General features: G+C 32.4%; 2 protein-coding genes across 3 annotated transcripts; both read right to left on the bottom strand.

The window, feature by feature from the left end:
- Positions 1-1198: 1198 nt before the first annotated feature.
- Positions 1199-7603, bottom strand: LOC108724867 (endoglucanase F). The gene is made up of 6 exons (XM_018451549.1): positions 7487-7603; positions 4083-4320; positions 3642-3920; positions 3141-3481; positions 1971-2220; positions 1199-1598 (listed from the first exon to the last, which is right to left on the bottom strand). Exons 1-6 carry the CDS (start codon positions 7517-7519, stop codon positions 1291-1293), a joined length of 1449 nt encoding a protein of 482 aa, XP_018307051.1. The 5' UTR covers positions 7520-7603; the 3' UTR covers positions 1199-1290.
- Positions 7604-12963: 5360 nt separating this feature from the next.
- Positions 12964-25717, bottom strand: LOC108724847 (alpha-tocopherol transfer protein-like). 2 transcript variants are annotated; one of them, XM_018451511.1, is made up of 11 exons: positions 25420-25717; positions 24386-24792; positions 23840-23993; positions 23474-23662; positions 22788-23068; positions 22259-22555; positions 16047-16185; positions 15551-15710; positions 14712-14817; positions 13720-14083; positions 12966-13417 (listed from the first exon to the last, which is right to left on the bottom strand). In XM_018451511.1, the coding sequence occupies exons 1-11, from the start codon at positions 25529-25531 to the stop codon at positions 13266-13268; spliced, it is 2361 nt and encodes a 786-aa protein (XP_018307013.1). In that variant the 5' UTR covers positions 25532-25717; the 3' UTR covers positions 12966-13265. The 2 variants fall into 2 exon arrangements, with proteins under 2 accessions (XP_018307012.1, XP_018307013.1); XM_018451510.1 differs by lacking the exons at positions 22259-22555; positions 22788-23068; positions 23474-23662; ... (1 more) ...; positions 24386-24792; positions 25420-25717 and adding an exon at positions 18057-18192 and having other exon boundaries at positions 12964-13417.
- Positions 25718-27102: the final 1385 nt, after the last annotated feature.

The raw sequence follows: 27102 nt of genomic DNA, 5'->3' as shown, positions 1-27102 counted from the left end.
CATGGAAAAGCTTATTGTCAACACAGCAGTTGTCGCTAACGTTACGCTTCGTTGAACAAGTCTATTGTCACGTTACACGAATCAAAGGGCAGACTTAAATCACGAATGTTCAATAAATCTTGCTTTATTTTTTGCATATTTATTTTTGAAAAGCTTGGGCATTTATACAGCGCAAATTCTCACTGCTATCTCTGCGTTTCTCTTGTAAAATTATAGATAGACGTCTTCGCTTCGCGGAAACTTGCTTCTTCGATGACACGTATGTCATTTTAATATGACTTATTAAAGAAACAAGATACTATACAGCTGGTCGACAAAACACACTGTGCTTTGACTTGTTAGTTAGTGTACGTGGAAACAACGTTTCGCATAATCATTAAACAATAATGAGAAATAATAATGAATTAATAGTTCAATCTCCTATAAATATTTTTAGAGAATGTGAAAACAGATAAGAATAATGGTATCTTGTTAACGTTAAATTGTTAAACAATCTGTGTGTTTAAAAATAAAAAAATATCGTATTTAATGCGCAAATATCATAGAAAAATGTTAAGTATAATCTATTATGCGTATTGTTTTTTTAAAGTTGTTTTACCATTTGTTTTTGTTTATGTTCGCGCGATCAATATTGTGTGTACTCAGTTCGCGCATGCACGTAGGCTTACGATCAATGACTATCTAAGCATTGTTTTATTTCAACTTCTGAAAAAGTCTCGTTACATTTTGTCAAATGCATTTGTTTCAGTTTTTGTTGGACTGCAAATAAGAAATTAAATTCTATTATTTTGAACAAAACGATGATTTATTTACACGCGAACACTGTGTTGACACGCTCGCATGTTATTTTTTAATTCCTGCTTCGACATTATCAATTTACATTTAATTAAATGTTGTTAACATAGATAAAGTATTACAATTTTCTATATAAATTTAGTTTTAAAAAGTTTTCATTAAATTTAAAACATTCTTAAGATTAATGACGTAAAATCTCAGCTTACATATTTATTATCTGAAGCTTTATATCACACGCTTGGTTTTATCGCAATATTGTGGCATATATCAACAATATATATTTAACAGATAAAAATTATATATAATATATAATATATATTTATTTATATAATACATAATTAGATTTCTAATATAAAATTAATGTCTAAGTAAAAGTCTTGTAAAATTAAGTCAAAAAGTGGTTTTTAATATTAAAAAGTTTCTTTGTATATCACTGCAAAGAATCAACGATAGCCTCGTTTTTACATGGAAATTCATCTATCGATTAACTACAAATTAATTTCCTTTTGAAGGTCTTGTATCCACGTTTTTCAATTGCAGCTGCAACAGTCCGGCGAGCGCGCTGGTGAAACCAGCGTTGTAATCCAGTGTGACTTCCGTATAGGCGTATTCCTCGCGATAATCTTTAAACAAGTCCACCTCGTCTGGTCCAGAGACTAGAGCACCATAAAGGATCTGTGGATTCGGGGCATTCTTGCTAAATTCCTGCCATCCGCAGGATGTTGGTCTATTGGGGCAAGAAGAGGCAGCATGGTGCGGCTGTTTCGGTGAATTTTTACCGTATCCGACCACGTAACTCCTTCCTGGAAAATAAGCAAATTCAATGATGAAAATGAAAAAGAAAAACATATACTTCCATTCGAAAATTTATTATCGTTATTGTCCCAACAGCACAAAACTTGCAGCAATATTGCTGCAACATTGCTGTAACGTGTAATATTGCTACAATATTGTGGCAATATTACTGCAACTTTTGTACTGTTGGGGTGTGCATTTATTGATTGCCAGATATTTAGATTTTATTTATATTTAACAATATAAAAATCTTTAATCAGTGACATAATAATTAATAATGAGTTAATGATATAAAACATAAAAATGAAGAAATATAGCAATTCCATGAATAAAATAAGCTATTTTTATCTTTTTTGGAACATTTTTAACTCAGGTCTTACCGGCTCCACCAAGCATGTAGTCAATTTGTTCTTTGGCGAATTGGCGATATTCCTGTGATTCGCCGATTTCCGGGGAGTCCGCCGCTACGAGGCAGACGAAGGCTACGTTAGCGGCATGAGAAAGAGTACCGGACTTATCGATAAACAAAAGGCCTTTCGGTGTACGTTTCTGCTGTCGCACCGAGAAGTCGCAGAATGCGCGGGTGGCATTCTGATACTCGGACTGTCCCGTCAATTCGGCCAGCAACACCTACGAAAAGCGATAAAAAATGTATTCTAGCTGTAAATATCAGAAGAGAACAAAATAATATTATTTAGCGAATTATTTACAACTTTCCTTACGCAGTTTACTTTAAAGCCAAATTCGTCGAGAAAGAGAGAGAGAGAGAGAGAGAGAGAGAGAGAGAGAGAGAGAAGAATGACAACTCTTCCGCAATAAATAAATTACATTAGATTAATATATGTTACTAGAATAAAATAATAGAATAGAATATTATAGTTTATTAACTTCAGCGTATAATACAGCCAAGAAGGGGACTTGGTTTATAATTTTCGTCTTACCTCGATCACTTATCCATCCATACCTTCCTCGCGTACCTTCTTTAATTATCCGTTTATTTATCTAATTTCTAAATTCACTTATCTATAGTTTCCTCTCCCTTACCTTATCTTATTGTTTTTCTTTTCCTGCTCCTACTTATTCACAGCCTTATTCTTACAGCCATTTTTTACTTTCCCGCCTCTTCTTTATTTATTTGGACTCCCTATCTGTTTTGAACTTAATTCTTTATCCTTTTTTCTCTTTCTTCTTAATATCATCTTTCTATCTTCCCAATTTCTTTATGACTCTAGACCTTTAATATCATCCAGTTCTTCCTCCCATATAGCCCATCTATAATCTATCCCTTATCTTCTCCTATATAGTTCATCGAACCTACCTCCCATCTCCACACAATCCTTTATATAAGGTTTTATATTATCTTTACCTTTTTCTCTTTCCCTAACCAATATTTATTAGTCTCTTTCATATTTCTGCACCTCAGTTTTACTAATGTGTGCTCTCATTTCTTTCCCTTTTCTTATTACCTCTAAATTTTCTTCCCTTAAGTACATTGGTACCCTTTTAATGTTTATCTTAGAACAAAATAATATATAAATAAAAAATTTCACCTGGATACCGGCGACTTTCTTATTGTAGAAGAATGCGTTTGGCCGCTCCTTCAAATGGAAGTGCTGGTAATGATGTACTGCGTCGTCGAAGTACTTTGTGTCTCTGGTCGCCTTGAAAAGCCAAATTGCGGCCCATGCTAGTTCGTCGCCATAGTCCGTGCTTTCGTAATAACGCTCGGCACCGCGTATCGCTTCGTGATAAAGACCGCGATAAACATCAGCGAATTTGTACAAGTCCTTCGCGTGTTCGAGACACTTGGCACTGTACTTAGGATCGACGCTGCTGAAGACGATGCTCGAAGCCGCGAGAGCGGCGGCCGTTTCGCTGGCGAGATCGGAACCTGATTGATAGCAAATAGAATATATTATAAGATTGCAATATATAATAAAGATAATAGATGAGACAACATAAGTCGAATACGTCCAGAGTGTTAAGTTTCTACATTTATCTCCTGATAAGTAAACGAATTATTTGAAAAGAGAAGTACGTGTCGACACTACCAGGATGTTCTGCATCAATCTTGTAGGTTGGTCTGGTAGTGTTCAGCTCCTCGGGTCTTCCCCAAAACATATGATCGATGGGAAAATCACCCACTTGTCCGTACAGAACGTTTTCGCTTACGTGACACTTGATAAAATAATCGGTGGACCATTTGATAGCTCTACGAATTTCGTCCAATTGATCGGCGGCGTCATAAGCCTCCGGCCAGTTGACCGTTCCCCAGGCTAAAATTGTCGTTGTGAAAGCCATCGTGAAGCCAAACTTGACGAAATCACCAGCTGATAGAATAAGAGTAATTAATTTTGCAAAATGGATTATATATTTTTTTTCATTCTAGAGAGATTTCATCGTAATCTTGACATATTTCTTTCTAAATTTAAATAACTATATCATAAACATATCGAATTATGCAGTGATTTAAAACGTAACTGACTTATTACCATCGTAGTATCCTCCGGTTAAATCCTCGCCATTTGAACCGCGGTCGTATAACGCGGAATCGCCTCGCCATGAAATTCTGTTGTTCTTCGGCAGTTTACCAGAACGCTGCGCTTCGTAAAACAATAATGAAAACTTGAGAGCTTGGCCGTAATCGTTCCCGTTTTCGAATGCTTTCGCGTCTTCTGTCGGGACAGCGTTTATCTCGCACGTAGACGTAATCAATATTACCGGCAGAATCTATCGATAAATCATACATTAACGAGCGTTTAATATCATTGTTGAACGACCGAACGTTTACAGGGAGAGAGCATATAATGATTTTCAGTGCACGTGTACTGGACGAAGCGCAATGTAGGACAATGTCGTATAGAGTCTTAAATTTTCCATGTAGACTACAGTCATAATATAATCTGCGCAATCAAGGTTTACGCTCCGGAGAAAAAAATAAGGTCGATTTTCCGTTTTATCGGGAGTCCAGAAAAACAAACAAAATTTTGAACAATTTTCAACGTGATGCCACGCATCTCCACACTCTAAATAATATGGGTGTGAATTTAACACCATGCGATATTTATGAGAATTATATATATATAATTCTCTGCACCGGATTAATGTTGATATAAACATAACGTGGATTTAACACTGTGAGTTTTAAATCTACATCATAACGGTGTTTCGATATAAATGGGGTTTTAAATCATCACCATGTTGATGTTAACGTTAACACCAACACAGTGAGAATTATACATAAACACCACTTAGTGTTAAATTGTTATATTTACACTCACATTTTTTAAAGTACTGTTTTAATTATTTAATAATTAATTTGATGACTGTCATTTCGAGTAACTTTGATTGCTTAACGTAACTAAAAGTAACAAGATTCATGGTGATAAAATAAATGAGAATTGTGAAGTGCTCAATACTCGTCTTCTCCCAAATTCGATGAGTTCAATTCTGAACAATAACAGTTATTTTAATAGATAATAGAATTCAAGTCGCTTCAAAATGCTTAATGAGTAAAATAACAAAATAAATATAAAAATTGGGAAGTAATGATATGTACAAACACTTATTTTTTCCCCTTGAAGAATAAGCTCAGGGAATTCGACTTTGAAAAAGAAGAGAGAAGATATATTTTGTGAAATAGAATACATTTATTTTGTAGAATATATATATTTTGTATGCATGTTACAATCATATGTCTTTCGTTTGTCAAAAAAGCCATGACGGCACAAAATATATCTGCATATATACATCTTTGTTCTTTGCTTATGATATATACCGACTATATGTGACAGCATCGTGCGAATCGCTACGATAAATCCGCAGAACACGTACAAATTACGTGACGGACTTAAACGCGATTCATTTGCGAGCTGAATCTTCGTTCATTCACAAGCCTTCATTAGGGATTAAATTTTCGCATTCTCGTACAGCTGCGTCTACCTTGATTAAAGCAAATTAAAGCACATTTCGTTTAAGAGATAAAAACGCATTGTCGGTCGCAATAATCCAATTAGGATTTTGCGAGACGTGTAATTTATATATAAATAATTTATTTTTAAACAAGCTTTATTCTGGAAATATCACGAATACTGATTTTCAAATTATAGGAAAGATTCTACTTTAATCAACAAATAATTAACTTCTCTTCTGATAAATAAAGATTTTGGAGAGTAGCGCCATGATTAATTGATTTTCAATGCTCTTGCAATCGTTATTGTTTTAGCGAATTCTTTAACTATTTATAATCCGTTTCGTTTAAATATAGAGAGTTTCTCACAACTACCGCATTTCCTCTTAAAGATATATTCTTGAGGTAATTTTGAAATGAAAATCCTAATACGAAAAAATATCGAGACAATAATTTTTTTAATTATAAGCTAACTTTAAATATATGTCAAAAACCATTTTACTTTTATGGCCTCTATTATTATTTCTGGATTCTTTTGAACATTCCAAGACGAAAATCCTAATACGAAAATATCGAAGCTATAATAATTTCGAATTACACACTATCTTTAACTAATTATAATTCAAAAACTATTGTGCCTCGACATTTTTGTATTAGGATTTTCGTCTCAAAATTACCTCATGAATACGTTTTTAAGAGGACATGCGGTAGTTGTGAGACACCCTGTATGTTTTACAGCTGTTTTATTTAAATATATATTTTACATTTCTTTGAACAATATTTGATTAATTTATCTTATTAACGTTTTATATGAAAAAGTTCATTTTCTTGTCATATTCTGGATTTATGTATATTTATTTATAAATTTCTATGACGAGCACCACAAACAAAATGGCTAATTCGTGAATTCGAGAAACAATATGTTTGAGAAGGAAGGAAGAAGCGTATTTGTAGCTGCGTTTGATCCTGCTTCCTCGTCGTCAAAGCGTTCTCCAGGTTTCCATGAAATCCTCGGTTCGTCGGCCGTATAACTACTGTATGACAAACGTCAATAGCTTCGGCAAATATCGACCTTATTGTAAACTTGTGAATTCCTACGTATAAGCGCGAAAATTTCTTTCGCGGAATTCAACGTTTTTGAAACAATACGTCCCAAGCGAGAAGAAATGTCTCCCTTGTTTCAAACTTCGTCAAGCGAATTATTATAAATGGGAATGAAATTTATAATAGTTCTCTTGATGAGCTTCGAAATAGCGAGACATTTCTTCTCGTTTCGAACATACCGTTTCAAAAACGTTGAATTCCGAGAGAGAGAAATTCTGACGCTCACGTAGGAATTCCCAAGTTACAACATTGCTGTAATACTACTGGAATGTTTCAAAATGTTTCTTGCTTATTGAGAATGGAATTTCATTTTCGATAAAAATTCTACCAATATTTCGTTAATTTGCTTTCTGGACTTATTATTTATATTTGAATATCTATATAAATATGTATAAATTCAGACAAAAAAAAATAAGGTTTTTCAGTATAAATTTTAACTAGAAAAACGCGCGCGCGCTGATTAAAGACTGTCTAAGATCTGTGAAAAATCTAACAATAAATGACGAAAACGGACTGAAAAATTTTCCACTATGATTTCCATGCAGAACCAAGATATTTAAAAAAAATCGTTGATGACAATCCATTGAAGGTTAATCGAATAGAATTGTTACACTTAAAAGTGCAAAGCTAATGATTCCAAAAAAAATTCCGCTTTATTAAAAAAGACACAAATGATAATAGCAACATGGTAAATAATGACAATTAAATATTTCACTAAAAAATCGTTTGCAATTATCTTCCTGTAACTTACGGTATGTTGTTATTTATTTCAACCACAAATTTTCGCAGCGTTTCGTCGTGTTCGAGGCAACATGAGGTAATGCAGGTATGCAACAGGTAATCGCGAGTGACCATCAGGAATCATTGGCCGGGAAAACTCACCGTGACGCACGTGACGAAGAGGTCGAGCTTCATTCTGCCTTAGCGATTCTGTCGTCCCGGAAGCGCGAACGCGACGCGACGAGGCGCGCGCCGATCACGTCGATTCAGAAATCTCGTGTGTGTCCGTTATACTGCAATGTCGTCGAGAATCGGCATAGCACACCTTGGTATACGAAATCGTTGCGTTCTGCTTCGCAAAATGTCAATCCTTCGTTCTTCTTCAAAGCTGAAAACAAATAAAATTTGAGAACAGATGTGAAGTTTCTGTAAAGGAATAAAATTCTCGGTTCACGGAATTAAAAAGAAATTAATAGAAAAAATGTTAAACATGTCTTGTAAAATGCATTATAATATTGAGTTGATTACTCTTTTTAAATCTCAGGTGTAAAATCTTTTTTATCTATTTATAATTGATAATGTAAACAATATAATAAGGATCGGTTGTGCCACTTTTGAACGAAATTACGTGGTAATTTATCTAATTGACAAAAGAGAGAGAGAAAGAGAGAGATCGCCATTTATTGAGAGCTCTAGGATTAGCATCCTCTCAAGCAATATTACAATAAAGAAAAAGGTATAAAATAGCATATAAGATAGCACGTATAATATATAAGATAGTACATGGTAAGAAAAGAATAAAAAGTAGTTACAATATAATAATAAAAAATAGTTAGAATACAAACAACGAGACCTAGCTAATCAGACCTGCTAAATAGGTAATTATACAACCCTTGCTTAAAGTTATTGATAGATGCAGTGTTACGAATGTGCTGGAGGATGCTATTCAAAGAGAGAGAATGAGAGCGAGAACGCGTAAGCTGAAATTTATCGAAAGGTGGGACAGCCCAGCCTTAATCATACATGAATAAATAAAGTATCTGAATGAATAATAAAATATTTTTGTGCAGGAAGTGCAAAAGATGTGTGTATAAAAGAAACAACTAGATCTACAAATTTAATCCTAATTACAATAAATCTACATTATAGATAAATCATCAAATGATCAGAGGCTGAAATCGGCAAAATTCGATACCACAAGCACACCTTTTAAATAAAAACACATTGATATACACAAAACATTTTCTTTAAGAGATGTTAAATGTAAATGCATATCCTGTGTGTGTGTGTCGCATTCAAAATAACATTAAAATTCAAACTCACCGTAGCTGTTCCAGTACCAGTCAGCGACGATCACTGGCTTAAATGTCGCCGACTGTCTGCATCGCGATCTCGAGGAAGACTCGCGGAAGAATGAACGGTTATCGCGGACCGTTCCGTTCCTCGCGTTATTTGTTAAGAGGCCAAAGGTTGCCTCTTCTACCATCGGTATTTGTATACCCAGCACTGACAGAATGTGCTATGCACAGGTTGCGTACTCAGTCTTCTCTCGTTCTACCGTCACTTCGATCGCTCGGACTTCGTCTGGCTGTCACTCTCCCACTCTCCCTTCGTTTGTCCACCACGTCGATTTCCTTCTGTAGATCGTATTTAAATGCAGATCACGCCGCTATCTCTACGATTCGAATGAGAGGTTTGGTCGAAGCGATTCGTACAGAAACATGAGAAACATCCAATCTTTTCGACACGATTTGGCAGAAGAATGATGCCTGGAGTTGAAAAATCAGCTGCTTTTTAATGTTACATGCGTATCATTTCAAATCTCCAATGTTACATGTAGATTATTTAAAACATACTTTCTGTTTTATCGATTCATATTTTAATGAAGCGATAATCTCAATTTTTGCGTAGTTTCATATATAATACATATAGATAGTAATAATTAAACTTAAATTGTATACGTATGTTCATTATATTGATATTCAAGAGTATCGATCCATCTGCCAAGCTAGCAAAGACATACATTAGCGAAGAAATTATTGCAAATCATATCTACATCGTTAATAATAATTTACACTGCATAAATATATCATTTACACTAAATATAAGATTACTTTGCAATTTTTTAGGTCTTTATTAAATGCACTTTACCGAAGATTAATGTCGATACTGTCGTGCTTGAATGCTGCATAAGTTATCAAACCGTTGTGTGGGCTATTATAGAATAATTTATGTCAAAACATGAAGATGGAAAATCCAGAGACTAACGCTATCAATGTGCTTTCCTCATTAATAATACAGCAGCACTTAAGCAAATTGAAGTTATAATTATGAAGCTTTGAATATGTTAATTTTATAACTAGAAATCTATACATTACAGTATACATATACATACATATATGTATATCTACTATATATATAGATACAGTATTTTAGTCGGAAACATTCCTTCACCGCACCGGTTAATATTATGTAAAAATTTGAAACAAGTTTTATTTCTGCTTAAAATTTAGCAACAGGCTAATTTGGCATTATTAAAATTAATTTGAATGATTCTTCATTTAAATTTATTCTTTTTATTCTTGCATCTGAAAAAAAGATTGGCTGCTGCAGCAAATTAGATGGTAAAATATGGCATAGTATTTTTAATTGGCTGCAGCAGCCAATCTTTTTTTCAGTGCAAGTGTATTTCAAATTTCAAGTTCATTCAACATAGTACGTAAGAGATTGAAAGCAAGGGAAAAGTATATGCAAATGCTTGAAAAATTATTAAGAAATCGTACTTACAGAACGAAGAAAAATGCAAAATATATACGAATGGTCGAACGTGAAGTCTCCGTAATTATTAAGCGAGTTTTTTCTGCCAGGAAAGTAATAGTCTCTTCGATGGACACGCTCGGAAACTTTTATTAATTGTCACATATATAATAGTATATTATATAGCAAAAGAAGAGTCAAAGTATTCTGTAAAACTCGATTTAAACAACTGAAGTACTTTTTATATTTAAAAAATTCGCCTGCAAAAGAGAGAAGAGAGATATAAAAAAGAAGGTTTCATTTAAATTTAATTTAAATAATTATATAAAAATAGAAAAAAATGATAATAAGAATTTTGATAAATTTTACAGAAGCTATTAGCATATTTTCTTTATGAAGTATTTCATTGATTTTTTGTGACTTTATAGTGTTTCTTGATTTTTTATATTTGTAGCAAATTATCTTTATTATTAATATCACAACTCCAGATAATTTCGTTTATTATTTTGACGATTTTTAATCGATTATTAAATGACAACAAATAACACTCTTTACTTTCACAAATTATTTTTTTGTTTAACATCGATTAGATTATTATTGTACGCGCACTGTATTGTCTGATTTTAACTGTCATCTCTGACAGTAAAATTTGATAATTTATTGATCCCGGATTGTAAAAAAGTTTGATTAGTTAACTTGATCGAATAACTTTCTAATCGAGAGACTGATTGATAAGCTGCCTGACTGACTGACTGACTTAATCCAGCCCAATGACGATTGCAAGTGACTAAAAGAATGAAGAAGTGGGGATGTGTCCACACGGGAAGAGAGACGACTACTCGTCTCGCATATATGATAGCATAAAGAATATTATATCACTATCGTCGTCGTTTTGTCGATGTGTCACCCAAAAAATACGTTTTTATTTTTCGTATTTATTAAGCCATTATTGAATTATCAAATCCTACCAGGATGTGACTAACGAAAACTGAATCTAAATAATTAATGTATTGACAACAGTTTCTTTTTCAAATAGAATTTTATTATTTTAGTAGAGAATATTATTAGTAGAGAAAATGTGTGCGAGTAAAAAATAATGTCTTTCTTTATGCGGAAAACAAGCAGGAATACCGAAAACAAGAAATTAGATAAATTTCTCTTAATTTGCTAATTTTTATAAATGTATCAAATAGTTGCTCTCGAATAGCAGAAGAGAGTTAATGCAATTTTTTAAATATAATGTTAAGATAAACCAACGAAATAAATCAATCTTAAATTAATTACACATCGATCTCGTTTTAATAAAAAGAAGAAAGAAAGTTTCTTCGTAGAAACTTTTAGGGTAATTATTTTAAGCCCAATAATACTTTTTACAAATTTTAGTGTTACTCTCTCTCTTTAACTTTCGAATTATTGAAATACGGCGTTGGCATTGATTATCTCAGGAAGTCGAGTGAACGTAAATGGAAACTCGAGTAATTTCAGCACAGCGGTTTAACTGCTACACACAGCTTTCACTGAATACAACATTCTTATCGAATCTTTCGTTTTCGTTCTACTTCGCGACGAATTAATGGTGATTGGCACCGCAGCTGGCCAAGTTAAACTGGACCTATTTTTTCTAAGAACAGGGCTTACGTTTTATTGCAAGGTCTCTGAAATTGTATATTGCAAAACGCTTCTCGCAATTTCTTGTCTGATTATTGTAATACGTAATCGCATGTAACTTTTTATACGTGCTCTGACGAAAATACTGCTATATGAGTCACTTATGTGGCACGCAAAGAATCTGTCTGCGTATTCGATATCAATTGAGGAAAATTGTTCTTTTTTTAGGATTTATTTATAAATTATTCACTAATATTGATATACAGTTACATATTTCATTCTGGAAGACTTTGTTCGCGATTTCTTGAGATAGAATATTAATAAAGAATATCTGAAGTATCAGAAAACATCACGTTAATGATAGGTACATATCAGTGCGCCGCATTTTTGCACGTTTACCGAATGCAATCGCCGACGATTCAAGCAAAGAATGTACAGAACTATTACAGAATTTGTTTATATTGCTACATTTACTCGCTACTCAGCATTACTTGATTTTCAAACATTATTGCATATTTTACTAATGACATAATAATGACAATATAAACTTAACTCTTAAACCGCCTCACTACAGAAACAACACACTTAGACATATCCAACCCAATTTGATTGCTTATTACTTTTATAACAATAAACATATATTGTAATTAATTTTTTCTCGATTAAAACGCCAAATTAAGAAACATAACGGTACCAAACAAATATTGTATCTTCATTAATAAAAAAATTATAAGCAATGGAAAAAGCATTGAAAAGACATTGGAAAAAGCAAAGCTGAATATGCCATATATTGAAAAGGCGTTTTAGAGTTATTAATGTGCATATATGTGTATATATATGTATAAAAGTGCGGTATATTCTAACGTACTGCTTGACTAAACTTTATATCACAATATTTCTATATTGAGATATTACCCTTTGTAAGACATCAACTTTGGCAATAAAATTCCTAAACTTAGTTAATTTAGAAGACAAAATAAAACATGATTTTTATAATGCTTCGCCATTAATATGATTATATATAAAGTAATTACATAAAATCCTAAAAAAGAATATTAAAATTCGATTATTCTATGTATGCGCCTTGTAGTAAAGCACAAACGATATTATCTGAAAAAAAGTTGATGGAAAGGAAAGTTGAATAAAAAGAAAAAATATCTGTATAAAAAAGGTAAATTTTGTTTTCTTAAATTCTTTAAAGTTTATCATCTAATGAATTATAATCAATGACGTAACGTCTCCAATTATAAAAATAAATAAACTATCGCATTAAAAAAATGAAAAATGTTAATAATAAACCATCTCTGTCATTTTTCTGGCAAGCTTTTCGGTAAAAATATATTATGCTTTAACTATATAAGTTATACGAATTTAATCGCGCTATCTTAAAGGTACTCGAGCACAATTCGTACAAAAGTTTGAGATACATTTGTAGTTGTTTGAAACAAAAATGCTTCAGCTTTCAACGTGGACGGAGTTTATGATCGATCGACATCGAAGTTTACGCTGACGATCTGGTTAACGACTGCCGTTGGCGATAATTACGTCATAACGATTTCGGATCGCGTTAAACGTCTTAATCGATCGACAATTGCCGGAAGGATCCATCGAGACCAAACAGGTCATCTTGCGTCTTTGGTTTACCTGGTCGTAAGGCCTCGTTAGTCTTCATAGCTTCCTGCTCCGCGAACCACGGCCCGTAATCCTCCAACTTCTTCATCCACATGTCTGAAAGGTAAAGAAAAAGAATCGATATTAGTTAGAGAAATCGTCTTCACGTTAAACTTAAAGTGTAATATTTTTTATATGTGCCTTATTGCTACTTTGATAACAACTATTAAGTTATTGTTATATTTTGCTTTAATTATATGCCGGATTTTTCACAAATTTAATGAAGAAAATGTAATGTTTTTTTAACAACTTTTTTTCTCGAAATATAGATACTTAAGAAAAATGTGTTTGAAATTAAAATATACGTTCCGAGATGTACTCTAAACTTCAAATGAATAGAAATAATGAAATTGACGTGCCATGTATATTCTGGATGGGTCCAGCGTCGCCGCCATATTCGGCCGGCAATATCTCTCGAGGTATGTAATCATATAGTGTCTTGATGTCGCTGTGCATGAAGATGCGATTGCGTATCTTTTCCTTCAGGAACGGCTTGACAAAATTAAGAATCGTGTCTACGAGCGGACTGATATTTATAACGTGCACTTCCTTCAACTTTACCGGATATGCCTCCATCGCACAGATTAGAAATTTCTTCACTACAGGTGGCGTAAACTTGGCAAAATGTATGGGTGTCGCGACGGCAGCGTCGAGAATGTAGACGTCGCCAGCCACACCGTGTTCCTCCTCTTTCAAACGAATGTCGCCGATCATGAACACTATCTTTAATGATAATAATGTCTGTTATTTTGACGAAGTATTCTACGAAGTATCGTCGATATAAAGTATCGACATGAAATCGTTTTTAAAAACCTATATAATCATAGAAATCGATATAGCGAGGTCAATTATAAACACTACAAATATAAAAAGAATTAAGAATGACGTGAAAATGTTATTTATGAACAGCAGAATAAATTTATCGAAATAACTACACGAGTAAATGTATTTTTTCAAGGATATTAAACACTAGTACGAAAGATTTTGTTATAAATAAGATTGATCTTTCACTTTCAGGCATAACAAAATTTTACTGAAGAAAGCGTTTTTCGATCCATGGTTTTGCTAAAGTATTTAAAAATTTAACTACATACAGGTCTGAAAATAATTTTTTGAAAAAAAAAACCATCCAAATAGTTATGCAAAACGCTCAAACTGATTGTTAGAATATCAAAACTTTTCGGTGCATTGCTCATCATGCTTGAGCATCCTATAATTATTTTGATAGTCCAACAAAATTATTATCAGATTTGTAATTAAATTTTTAGATACTTCAACAAAACCGTTGCTTCCGTATAGCCAAAAGTCTGTATAGTTTTGTTGAAATGAAATGACCGCAATAAACTTATACCTTCATAGCTTCCGGTATATTGGGAGTTGGTACGTCCTTATCGATTCCTCGCATGACGATCACTCTACATCCCTTATACGTCAAACCTGGTAAAGGAGGTATATGTCTGCGGGAAGGAGACGAAGAGTTAAAGGTTGCCGTTTAGTTAGAAGAGTACCATTTCTTTCCGAATAATATCGATATCTTAACTTTTAGAGGGCCGGACTGGCCACTATAGTGGCCAGTAACAGAAGTCTGTATAACTTGAATCATCGCAGCCCATCAAATATTCAGCTATTATTAAATTAATATAACTGAGAATGTGTTTTGAAGATTTTCATACAATACAGACTTTGCCATAAATTTCAATATTTTCACTTGATAGGTGGAAAATGATAATTAGCAAAAAATAATATAAATAAAAAAATTAAAAAGTATAAAATGTAAAAAAGGAACAACATAACTTTCTACGTCCACGTCGTTAGTCCTGGATTACGTTAAAGGAAAGTTTCATATGTACGTAAATGTCTACGTTATTCAATTCGACTTATCTAGACTTATCTAGGTAAATAACACTATTTCTTCAAAATTTCGATAATCTGATTTCAGAAACGTGTTCTGCTACATCAAAAACATTTAGGAATACTAAAAACAAAAAATGAAAATTTTCCACCTCGTTGCGGACCGGACTATAGTGGTCAGTGGAAAATTCGTCGACTCCTCGTGACATAAACATTCAATATATACATGAATTTTACATTAAAAAATTCAAAATTTCAAGGCAAAAATGCCGGCCCTCTAAAGGTTAAACTGACTTAAACCATCGCCATACGTATACTGTACACAATTGCGATTCTTACACAAGTTTTATTATTTCTTGCAGCGCTGGCCTTGTGATGTCACGATTAGAGAAAAATTCAGGGACTATTGCGCGCATCGTGAAGTACATGTCCAGTTTCCGTTTGCATTTCTCCAAGGAAAACTTGCACCCGCGTAGAAACGTCATTATTCTTTGATCATCTAAAAAGAGATAAGATTATATCATGATGGCTGTATATCTATAGTAATTAATTAAAAAAAAATCTACTTAAAGATGATATATAATTTATGTTGGAATTAAAAAAAACTAGAATTTTATTTTAAACATTTAAAGAGAATGAATAATGTATTAAAATAAAATGAAATATAAATTAAAATAAAATATACATTAAGATTTTGTCGTATATGTGAAAATATGCGGTACGTAAAATTATAAATAAGATTCTATATCCTAAAATTTTATGCAGACTGTAGATCGCCTTTGCGATTATATAATTTTATGTCATTTAACATATATCTAACAAAAATTGCATGTACCATCGAACTTAGGTAAATGCGGTTGCTTAGCTAGCCATTCTTTGATCATTTCGAGATCTTTATCGCGCGTTGCTACATTCTCGTTCAACTCCACTCGTATCTGCTTGGACATTTCCTCCGTAGGCTGTATTAGCAGCATCTACAAACACAATAATCGTAATAAGAAAGTAGGAACATACCTATATGATACCAAACATAGACAAGCAAATTCGAGGATTCCCTATAACCGAGAATTCTTACAGTAAAAAAATATAAATATGTGTCCCCCATTTTCAGGATTAGAAAGCGTAAAATTAAATAACTTGCAAAATAAATCCGACATCGTCCCGACCGTATGCATAATGCCTATGACTCCTTTTCGGTTACACGTGTTACGCGCGCAATGTGCACTATAGGGATTGCACAACCGGTTGAGATACCCATCGTTCTTATGTCAGGAATTAATGCTGACCAAAGCGGCTTGCTCAACGCGAACTTTCTCTAACTCGTCGCGGCTTCGTACGTAGAAGCCGAGAGAATGTTTCTTAATCTTTACCCCTTCTCGTTTCGGGAACGGCAATATTTCGAAATTCGTTTTTTATGACCCGTTTAGTCGCCATATGAAAAGTTTATAAGATCATATTCTTGTAATTAATATAGAAAACTATAGGACATATTCTCCTCGCCACGCAGAGCTCGAGAACAAAATACTTATTTAAAGAAAAAAGAATAAAGAACTTGAAGCTAAAAAAAAACAAAGTAAAAGGACAAAGTAAAGAAACAAAAGATTTTTTTAATTTAAAATAGTTATGGCGCAAGCGCTCTTGGCCACCAGACTATTATCGCGATTATCTTTTCGTAAAGCACAAGATAATTGACAAGCGTGAAAGTCTGTAAGTATTCGAAAAATTAGTGACAAGGCTTAGAACATTACCTAAGCACAGTAATGCCTGCAAAGTGCTAAAAATGCGCTTATATGTATTCTTTATAATACTTTTTTAACGTTTTGTAGGCGCTGTATTACTATTATCTCTACAGCATCAAAGGATGTGATTTGAAACAATAGAAATGAAATTTATAATGTCAAATTAGTAGGAAAAAGAGAGAAAGAAAAAAGTAAGAGAGAGAGAGAGAGAAACAAAAAGAGAGAGTCCTGATTTTAAATTTTAATTAAACATTAAAGGTTTAAAAAAAATAATAGTAATATATAATTCTAAAGATTTAGGAAAATTAATATTTAAGTAATATTTAAAGAAAAATATATATGAATTTACAGATTTAAACCTGTTCTCATAAATATAAAAGATCTTAATCTTCAACTTTATAAATATTCAACATTCTTATATGGTTATTTGATATGCTTATAATACAAAATAAATTTGTGTCGTGTCTTATTACATTATATATAAACGGGGAAAAAATGTGTAAGAGTAAATGAAGATAACCCGGATTTTTAAAAAGAATTACCTTATAAAAGAGTTAAAGAAAATTTCGAAGAGTGAAATAAGACATTGCGGATAATGATTAAGGTTCCGCGTTAAATTTGAAACGTACAATCTTTTTTCTTTTTATTATATATTAATATAAGAATTAAGCGCGATATTTAACTTTCAAGTCACATACTAATATATCAATATTTTATTAATTTATTTAATTTTTTACCATAAGGTGGCGTATACATCTTATTATAATTATAATGTCTTTTTAGTAACCAATAACATTTTTAGTAGCAGTTATCAATTTTAATCTGAGATCAAAGTGAATGCTTTTGCAAGTTGTCTGCAGATAGAGGCATATAATTTGTATTTATATATTGATATTTGTTGATTTCACATTACATAAATTTTTTTATATTCATAATCATGAAAAAGTTCGGTCCGTAGAGGGTTAAAGAATATTTCACTGAATGTAACTTTATAATATTGTGTAGTAATATTAACGCGATATGATATGCATGCAAAATGATCTCAACTGAGTGTTTCCTAGATTGTGAGAAGAAAAGGTTTCCATATATATTATAAAAAAACTTACCTTGACCGATGTGTAACGATTTGCAGGCACAGACAGACACTCAACGTGCAAACGATCGCGGCAACGATGACTTTCGGATTGTTGCAGAAAGAGAAATGATCGGAGCCGCGAACTCGAGAGACGGCAAATGAACAACGGAGTGGGAACGATTACTTCTCGTACGTGGACCGGTTCTCCTTTATACTCCTTTATAGGGATGCCCCACTCTTACTTTGCTCGTTATAGTACGACGTAAAAAGAAAATCTGAATGATTAGCAATTTTTTGGGCAAATTTTACTAATAAATTGGTCGAGCTGCGTTAATTTATAGGAGATAGTCAGAAGAAATCCCGTCTATTACATGACGTAAAAAAATACATTTTGGACGATATACCAGAGATACATTAAACAGAGCAAAGCAAGCATTCACATATTGTGCAACGTCTGTGGGCTTCCTAAAAATAATAGACTAAATATGAAAATTTTATAATGAAATATGGAGTTGTTTATCATAAATTATATTCAAATTTTATTGATTTTATGCAAAGAATTTAACGTAAAGATTTATTTCTGTCTCTATGAGGAAGAGATTATTAACTAATTAATTTGCAATCTTATTAAGGCGGAGTCAAACGACCCGTCCAAAGTAAGCCAACATTAGCTAATATTACATATACGTACACACGTACATACATATGACATGCATAATTATTCATATATGAATGTAGATCAATATTTAGCAAGTGTAGTGCATAAAGTTGACATATATTGGCCAACGCGTCTGGAGCCAGCTAAAAAAGCTAATAAATTACAATTCAAAAGAACATGATAAAAGTACATAATTTTTTACTTATTTATATGCGAACGTTAAAGACACGATCGATCCTCAAAAGAAAGTTTCACATTTCGTTGTTTATCAGAGCAAAAAAAGATGAATCACGTACGCACCAAAGCGGCCAGGCGCGCTCATCAGGCGAGAATATACGTTATATAAATGTTACAATTGCATTTCTAAAATCTCGGAATTATATTAAAGTTAGCTATCGCCGTTCCTCAGCAACTAATTGCGAAATTATTACGATTGGATATGATGCGTAAATAAATCCACAGGGTATACGCTGTTTATTCCCCGGTTTTTTTGTCGAAATCCATTATTAAGAAACAAGCAATTATTTTGCTGATGCTTTTGTTCATTGTCATCCACTACTTGAAAAAGAAACCACATTACTTATTTACGTATATCAAAGAAGTGTTCTGACGCATATAAAAAAACTTGCCTCGGTTTAATTAATGTCTTAGAAAAGTGAGACTTCGCAAAAAGTGTCGACAGTTGTTTCAACACACGCAAAAAAGTATTCATATAATTGATTATATTACTAATATACGATGAAAAAATTAGAAAACTTCATATTAGCGATTATTATCTGCCATTAGAGAACACTTCGTGAATGCATTGGCTACCACTGCTGAGTTAATATTGGCCTAACATAATAAATATACGATTGATATCAACATTACATGCATAATTAATCATATAAATGTAGACTATTATTTAATGTGTCAGTGTTAGAAAAGACACAGTGAAAAAAAAAGTAATCGTGACAAATCTCAGAAGCTATAGCAATTATTTCTTATGCACAGTTTTTATATGAAAAAAGGAGAAAGTGACAAAAAAGAAGGTGACAAAAATGAAAAATATCTCTTTTTTTCTCTCTTTTATCTCTTTTTTCTCCAACATGAAGAGAAAAAGAAGAACCGTTTGAGAAATTCAGCTGAAAAGAACAAGTCTGTAAACTGTATTTAAATACAGATGATAATGATTAAATTAGAAAAACGATATAATTGCGACAATCTTCTTTTTTGTGTACGCATTTTACATTATAATTTTAAATCGCTCTATACATATCGTTAGATCAATCTAATTAAATATGTTTTCCTACACAATTTATTATTAAATTGTTTTCGAACGTATATCTATAACCGCGTAAGATTTGCAAGATTAACGATTAAATGTTCTTCAAAAAACTCGGATTATCGGTAATGTATGATTATGATAATTAACACAAACGGAATCGCAAGTCTTTGTTCTTGCGAATAATTAATAATTAATGCAAGAATTTATTATTGATTTTCGCACGTTGCTAGTGAAGATAACAGTGCGATAATCGTACGTTCGATTCTTTATCGTATTCACTTCCGAGTGCATAGAATCACACGCTCTAACTAACTCACACTGGCTGCACTCATGCCCTCGTCTTACTTTCTTTCGCGGATACGTACGCCGTTGTTGCACCAGGGCACGATTTCGCGAGTGACGGCCGTCATAACCGAAAGAATTCGCGTGTATATGAAATTGCCGGTTGCAATCGCATGCGATTTTGTAATTGACTGGAACTAGCAAGACATGTTTACGCACGCGGTGAACACTTGGCCCCGTAAGTATACAAACTAGACAATCCTGCCTTTTTTGAATTGCCAATAGTAGATTTGAGTTCGCTCTTTTTGGGTTAGACTTTTACGACAGCTTTACGAATCAGAAATTAATTTTCCATCGGGAAAAATTAATTTCTGATGCTATCAGGGAAATTACTCATGTATCATACAGGTACAATTTATTTGTCAAAGTTTATTCGTGAATTTAATTGACATTGTAACAACATAACATCGTAATTTTTTTTTCTTTCGAACACGCTATTCATCGAATATTACCTCTTATAATGTTTTTTAAAGAAAATATTATCAAAATTGTTGCTAATTCTCATCTTCATTGTGTAAAATATAGAGGAGTAAATAGAAAAAGAGATAAAGAAATAAAAACATATAAAGACGAAGTACGAAATATTATGTCTACATTTAAGGTGTTATTGCAGCCTTGGCGAGGATCGAGGTCATGATACCGAGAACTGTATTGAGATCACAAAATGGTATTGTCTTCAATGAAGTTGAATTCCTTTGTATTTCTTTCCCAATAGTTGTTTCTTCAGTGTTTACGGTGCTCTAAACAAAAGATATGAAACAGTCATTTTTATACCAAAGATCAATATACGTATTTCCAGATCAGATTGTTTAAAAATTTGAAACTAATTCTTATTGAAAGTCTTTGCTACTAATACAATTTATATCAATGTTTCAGTTAATATAATATAAACATAAAATTTATACAAACATAGAAACTTACTTTGACGTAGTGCCATTCAGTTTATCCGTTTTCTGTACAAAAATGGAATACAATTAATGTATTTTAGATAGTGTGTAATAAAATATTACACACAATTTTATTAAAATTGACAATTAATTTAATAATTATTTATTTTATTTAATTAATTATTTATTTTCTATTTAATTTTATATTAATTTAATTAATTACTTTTGTATTTAGCAAAGCATTATTATTGTTATTTAAATATATGTCTGTATATGTATAACTATACAGGGTGTTAGTTAAGTATGTTGTCATACTCAACAGAGCGATTCTTTGGTTTACTTCAAATAAAAAAGTCCATATAAACATGTGTCCTAAATGGCTTAGTTTTCGAAATAAAAAAATTTAAACGTGTAGTAATAATCTGTTTATTTGAAAGAAATACAGCTTGAACTAGTCAAAAACTAATCAAAAACAGAAAAACAAAAAAAAACAGGCTTCAATTCTTCTGATGAAATAAAACAATTAGATGGATTGTTGAAAATGTCCACCTTGCGATTTTGATGGACTGAAACAATTTGGCCTGAAAACGTACAAGCTAACATTAGAACTGAAGTCTATTTTGGATTTTGTGACTTCGGCTTTGACTTTGTCACTTTGTTTACGGTTGTGCGAATGATAACTCACGTGAAGCAAGGCATATTTATGTAGGAAGATATCTCCAACGCAATTTACTGTTTCGTCAAACATTTGCGAACAATCACCTGTTTTTTTTCGAAAGTAAGCCGTTTAGGACACATGTTTATATGGACTTTTTTACTTGAAATATACCAAAGAATCGCTCTGTTGAGTGTGGCAACATACTTAACTAACACCCTGTATATTTACACACTTATGTGCTCTACTTTTATACGATCTGTATTTTAAGATGTAAAATAATTGGTATATGTGAAATTATTCTTATTCCGAGAATGCAAGGTAGGTTTATTGAATACATAAACAATAATATTAAAGTGAACTTGCGACACAGATAAACAAGCATTATCATTATTTATTATTAAGACATGATTGGTCACTTTACCAGTTTTTCAACGTTCATGTTTCTAACAACTCGCTTTTCCGTTGGCAATTCTTGCGAAATGATTCCGCCAGTTGAGACACGTGACTCAATTGGAACATCGCGTCCATGTCGATTCATACATTCAGTATCATAACAATCGCTTGTGATTATCGCTTTTTTTATTAGAATTGGTAGCTCATCAATAACTCTTGCTTCCCGAAAAATTCGACAATTTGGTCCTTGTGCAGCAAATGAAACGGGTATTTGGTCTCCAACACAGATTTGCGTTACGATCAAAAGAGTGTTTTTCAGAGAAGCCTTCATTGATTTAAAAAAAAAATTGAAAGCTTATTAATATTTGCAAGAACAAGTAATTATTTTTTATGTTTTTATTTATTATTTTTATATATTTCTGATTTCGGCGTTTAATTAAGATTTAACAAAGATACTTCAGTAAAACAAATTACTAAACTATTTTTTATATTTCTCTCTGAATCATTTACGAGTTTTTCAGATCTGATGGTTTTATCGACAATGAAGCAATGATTACTTCGCGTTGAAGAAGATCGACAGCGGCAGCTTCCTCACTTCTCGGCACGGCAGCGATTAACATGTAACCCTTATCGTTTGGAATAGATTTCAGCTCTCTGATGGTTTTCTCGATTAAATTAGTCGCAGTTGGTTGAAGAAAGGACTGTTTGCGCGATAAAAATTCATTCTTGAACACACCATCATTCTTGTGCAATGATTCAAGTAGAGAACGGAAAAAAGCCATTCTTATTTTGGACAACACATCGAAAATATCCCATGTGGTATCATAATTAATATCTCCTATAAATAAAAAATTTATTTCTTTTTCATCTTTTCCTGTATTTTATTAATAAGCTAATTAAAGATTAATTTTTACGTCAAAATGACTAATAATGTCAGCTTGTTATATTTTATACAACATATACTTTATTTTTATTTACACTTAGGATTAAAATGATCAGAATCTAATTTAATATATTATCCAAGATATTATTTTATATCTTATATTTTATATCTCGTATTTGGAATTACCCTTGAAATTAACAGAATTTCATGTTTCATGCTTGAAATTTATTTCACTGTTTTTTACTTTATTTTTCTTATCTATTAATCTTTAATTAATGTTATCTGTTGTGAATCTTTTTATCTTTATTAGAATATTCGTGTAAAATATTTTTTCTTTAATTACATGCACTTCTGACTCACCGTCTGTCTTAGAATCTTCCGTAATCAAAGGCGAAACAGAACTCGTCCGGTCGCTAAGATCGATCACTTGCCAACCGTTGTTGGAATCACGTTTGCTTTTACGTAGTTCTAACTTTGCATTATTCTTATTGGAGCCAGACTCGTATCTAGGAAAAAATGGGATCGAGAAGTTGCTGCTGGAAACAGCACCTGTTCCATAAAATCGAATTAAATTAGTAATCAACATAAGGAATGTTGGAAGAATACATTATGATATTTTTATATATAATATTTTTTAATATTCTCTCGTATTATATAATATTTTTATAGATTTCGATACATGAATTTGCAATAATTTAATGAATGCATGTTTTTCTTTTTTCAAACCTGTTGTCATTCCTCTCGTGTGTGTCGCCCAGGATAACAACTCTTCGATATTCGAGAGAAGAATACGCTCGCAATTGCAATCTTTTTCCTTCTTTTCAGAAGTAGACGCGTTGTCCATAGAGAAATTAGCACTCGCGATCTTGTCGTGGCAATTCTACGATATAAATTTTATCTAACATAACTCGAATTTAAACTATCGAATGTAAATAAGCTTAAAAACGATTGTACATACATAGCATACAAAATAAAATTGTAAAGACTGAATTCTATAATTCTTTCTTTGAATTTAACATATTTAAAAACTTGCCACTTCCTCGTAGTATCACATTTTTATCAAACTATTAATTATTTTGTAATATTATATTTAATAAAAACACTTAAATATATATGTATATATTTTTTCGTAAAAACGTGAGTTTATTTTGTACTTATTATTGAGTGTAGAAAGGAGAGTTAAATAATAAAAGAAAAATTTGTTCTATAGATGTTCAATTTTCTATCAAATTATCCGATATAGAAATGATTAATGTAATTATAGGAAAGTACTTGAAGAACTCCTTCAATCGCGAAGGGCAGTCTTTCTTTATAATCTTTCAACGAATTCTCTTCCTTTTTCTCATGGTCTCTTTCATCGATCAAAAGCAAAATGATATTTCGAGGAGTAATAACAGCATTAGCGTTTTCTTCAGAAGAATCAGAAGCGTCGTTCCTCATTGCCGATGCTATTTCGTTGATAGGTTTCATCTCGATGAGTTTCATCTCGACTCTCTCGGTTGTTGATTTCTTCTCGCGCGTCTGATTTTCTAACATATTTTCCGACATTTTCGCATCTTCAGTTTGCAAAATCCTGTTTATACCAGTTACCTGCATCTCTTTCATTACAGGGTCGACAAATACTCTTTGATAAGTGTCCAAGGACGGTGCCGTGTCCCATGCAGGCGGCACAAACACTACTATTGAGATGTGACATACATTATTAATCAATATGTACAATAAACGTTCTTAGAAAGGCATATTTAAATAATTTACGCATTGCAGCATATTTTTTTAAAACAAAGAAAAAGAAGAAATATCAAGATAAGCGCATGAAAGTACCTATAATCTAAAATAGCGAGCTTTTAAGAACAGCCGGAAATCAAATAAATGATTTACGCGTCACTATTAATCAGATTTAATAACATCCATAGTTTATATCAACATCAATAGTATTTAATTATTGACGTAGAATATTAGGACACATGGGAGTGTCTCAATGCTAATCATATAAACATTAATTCAGTAACAACTAATGTTTTTAAGTTGAATTTAATTGGTGTTTATACTATGTAAACATAATCATTGGTTGATATTCATAGTCAATTCTTATAATTAAGACGTTTAAGTACAATATTAACATGTCTATAAATTATAGAGTATTAGCGTCTTAAGAAAACATCTTAAGACTGTTTGAAACAAAAACTGGTTATGAAGAAGTTGACTTAAATGATTAATACAGGTTTACACTTTGTCATAAGTTACAGTAACAAATATATATGACTATTCAAATGAAGCGGAGATGAAAGAAAAGATTGACGCGGTACCTGCACGATCCATCGTAAATCCGTAGGAGCACGTCATCAGCGACCACAGCACCAGAACGAAGATACGTAACATGACGACTTCCGCTAATGAAATTAATTTAAACGTTTTCATTATGCAATTAGATTATCCCGCCTCATATGCACGTATTTATATAATACATCACTCACCTGTAATCAATTCACGATGGGTTTTTTATAATAAGAGACTTTGTGGAGAGCAAAACAGTTTAATTCTAGATCTTTGTTCAATCTCGATAATTGCTACGTCCGCTTTGTTTTCTTCCCGAAAAACAATTAGGCTGCGCTGTCGCTAATCAACAAAATCGGTTGCCCGAACAACCAAAGGAGAATCTCACACGAAGTTCTCTTATTAGGATTATTTTGATACGCAGTGATCAAAACATCACAATTTATAGTTTTCCGATTTACGTAAAATCGCATTGTTAAATCTAGAGTTTAAGGGGATCCTAAACTGATTACCGAACTTGATCGAAGTCGATAGTGCAGACTTTTTTAATTCCAAATTCCAAATATAATATAATGTAAGAAATGAATCAAAGATGTCATCTATTATCGAATTTGGAATTAAAAAAAGTCTGCACTATCGACCTCGATCAAGTTCGATAATCAGTTTAGGATCCCCTTAAATCCAAATATGTACTCATTATTTTATCAATTGCACGCATTACAAGTTTGAACAAGACTCTTTATCCGAAAAATATCCTGGGAACATCCTTAGGATGTTCAGAGGACATAAGAACGTTCTCTGAACGTTTTTAGGACATCCCTTGAAGCGCCTTCAGATTCCTACTCGAGTACTTCCCAGAGTGTTATCCTTGTTTAACATTCAGTGAGCAACAAGGATAAAATGACACTTGGATGATACTCGGGTGAGAATCTGAAAGCGCCCCTGGAGGTCTGCTGTATGGGGGAAAGAACTTTCGCGTTTTAAATAAAATATTAAAATATCTAGGTATAAGAGCCATCGATAACTTCTTTAATGTTGATCTAATTTTGACTTATCCGTCGTATCAGCTCAAAGTATCATTAACCGACCATCGCACTGGTCGTAATATCGAAGGACTGTCGCCCTAAATAATGAAGGATTCATTACTATGTACTATCCATGTAAGCTGCGGTGCGGCCCTCGTTTTAAGTCGATACGTGACATATTTAACCGTTGAGACTTACATAGGTCACACTCGACGATAAAACTACGCCCGCCGTCCGATTTATACTATTTGTTTTACGTCATTCGTTTCGTATGCGCTCGTACTTTACGTACGAATCATTTATTTTCATTGATCCTATGATGTATGTGAGGATGGTATCCTGGCAAATTACATCTCATTTGCGTGAATTTGCGTACATTTTTCAATGTAGATTCTACGTGTTGAAAGAGTGATTTTCCACAAAATTTACCAGAGAAAATTGGCTCCATCCAAAATCTGTCAAATCAAAATTATGCTCGAACTAATTTTGCATATTAATTAAAAAAAAAACACTAGAAATTGATTCGTTAAATTTTATTCTTAAGATATATAAAATTGATACGTAAAAATATAATAATTAATTTATAAATATTTTCAGGAAAATCGTGAAATTTTGTATGATAGAAAGGATAGGTTTATAATTTGTAGATATAATGTGTGTGTGCGCAAGCTAAACTTTTTATTCAACATC

Source organism: Mycetomoellerius zeteki, unplaced genomic scaffold (genome assembly GCF_001594055.1).
Source record: "Mycetomoellerius zeteki isolate Tzet28-1 unplaced genomic scaffold, Tzet1.0 scaffold311, whole genome shotgun sequence".
Classification (NCBI taxonomy): Eukaryota; Metazoa; Arthropoda; class Insecta; order Hymenoptera; family Formicidae; genus Mycetomoellerius; species Mycetomoellerius zeteki.
Note: the sequence above shows the minus strand (reverse complement) of the source record. Positions and strands in the feature narration are given on the sequence as shown.

What these genes read in the sequence shown, in the direction of transcription:
- LOC108724847 (XM_018451511.1), bottom strand. Translation starts at nt 25,531, where the DNA reads ATGAAAACGTTTAAATTAATTTCATTAGCGGAAGTCGTCATGTTACGT. An exon ending in ATTTACGATGGATCGTGCAG is followed by an intron (nt 24,793 to 25,419) that starts GTACCGCGTCAA and finishes ACATCTCAATAG; the next exon opens with TAGTGTTTGTGCCGCCTGCA. An exon ending in GCATTTACCTAAGTTCGATG is followed by an intron (nt 15,711 to 16,046) that starts GTACATGCAATT and finishes ATCTCTTTTTAG; the next exon opens with ATGATCAAAGAATAATGACG.
- LOC108724867 (XM_018451549.1), bottom strand. Translation starts at nt 7,519, where the DNA reads ATGAAGCTCGACCTCTTCGTCACGTGCGTCACG. An exon ending in AACCGGAGGATACTACGATG is followed by an intron (nt 3,921 to 4,082) that starts GTAATAAGTCAG and finishes TTATTCTATCAG; the next exon opens with CTGGTGATTTCGTCAAGTTT. An exon ending in AGAAAGTCGCCGGTATCCAG is followed by an intron (nt 2,221 to 3,140) that starts GTGAAATTTTTT and finishes CGCTTTTCGTAG; the next exon opens with GTGTTGCTGGCCGAATTGAC.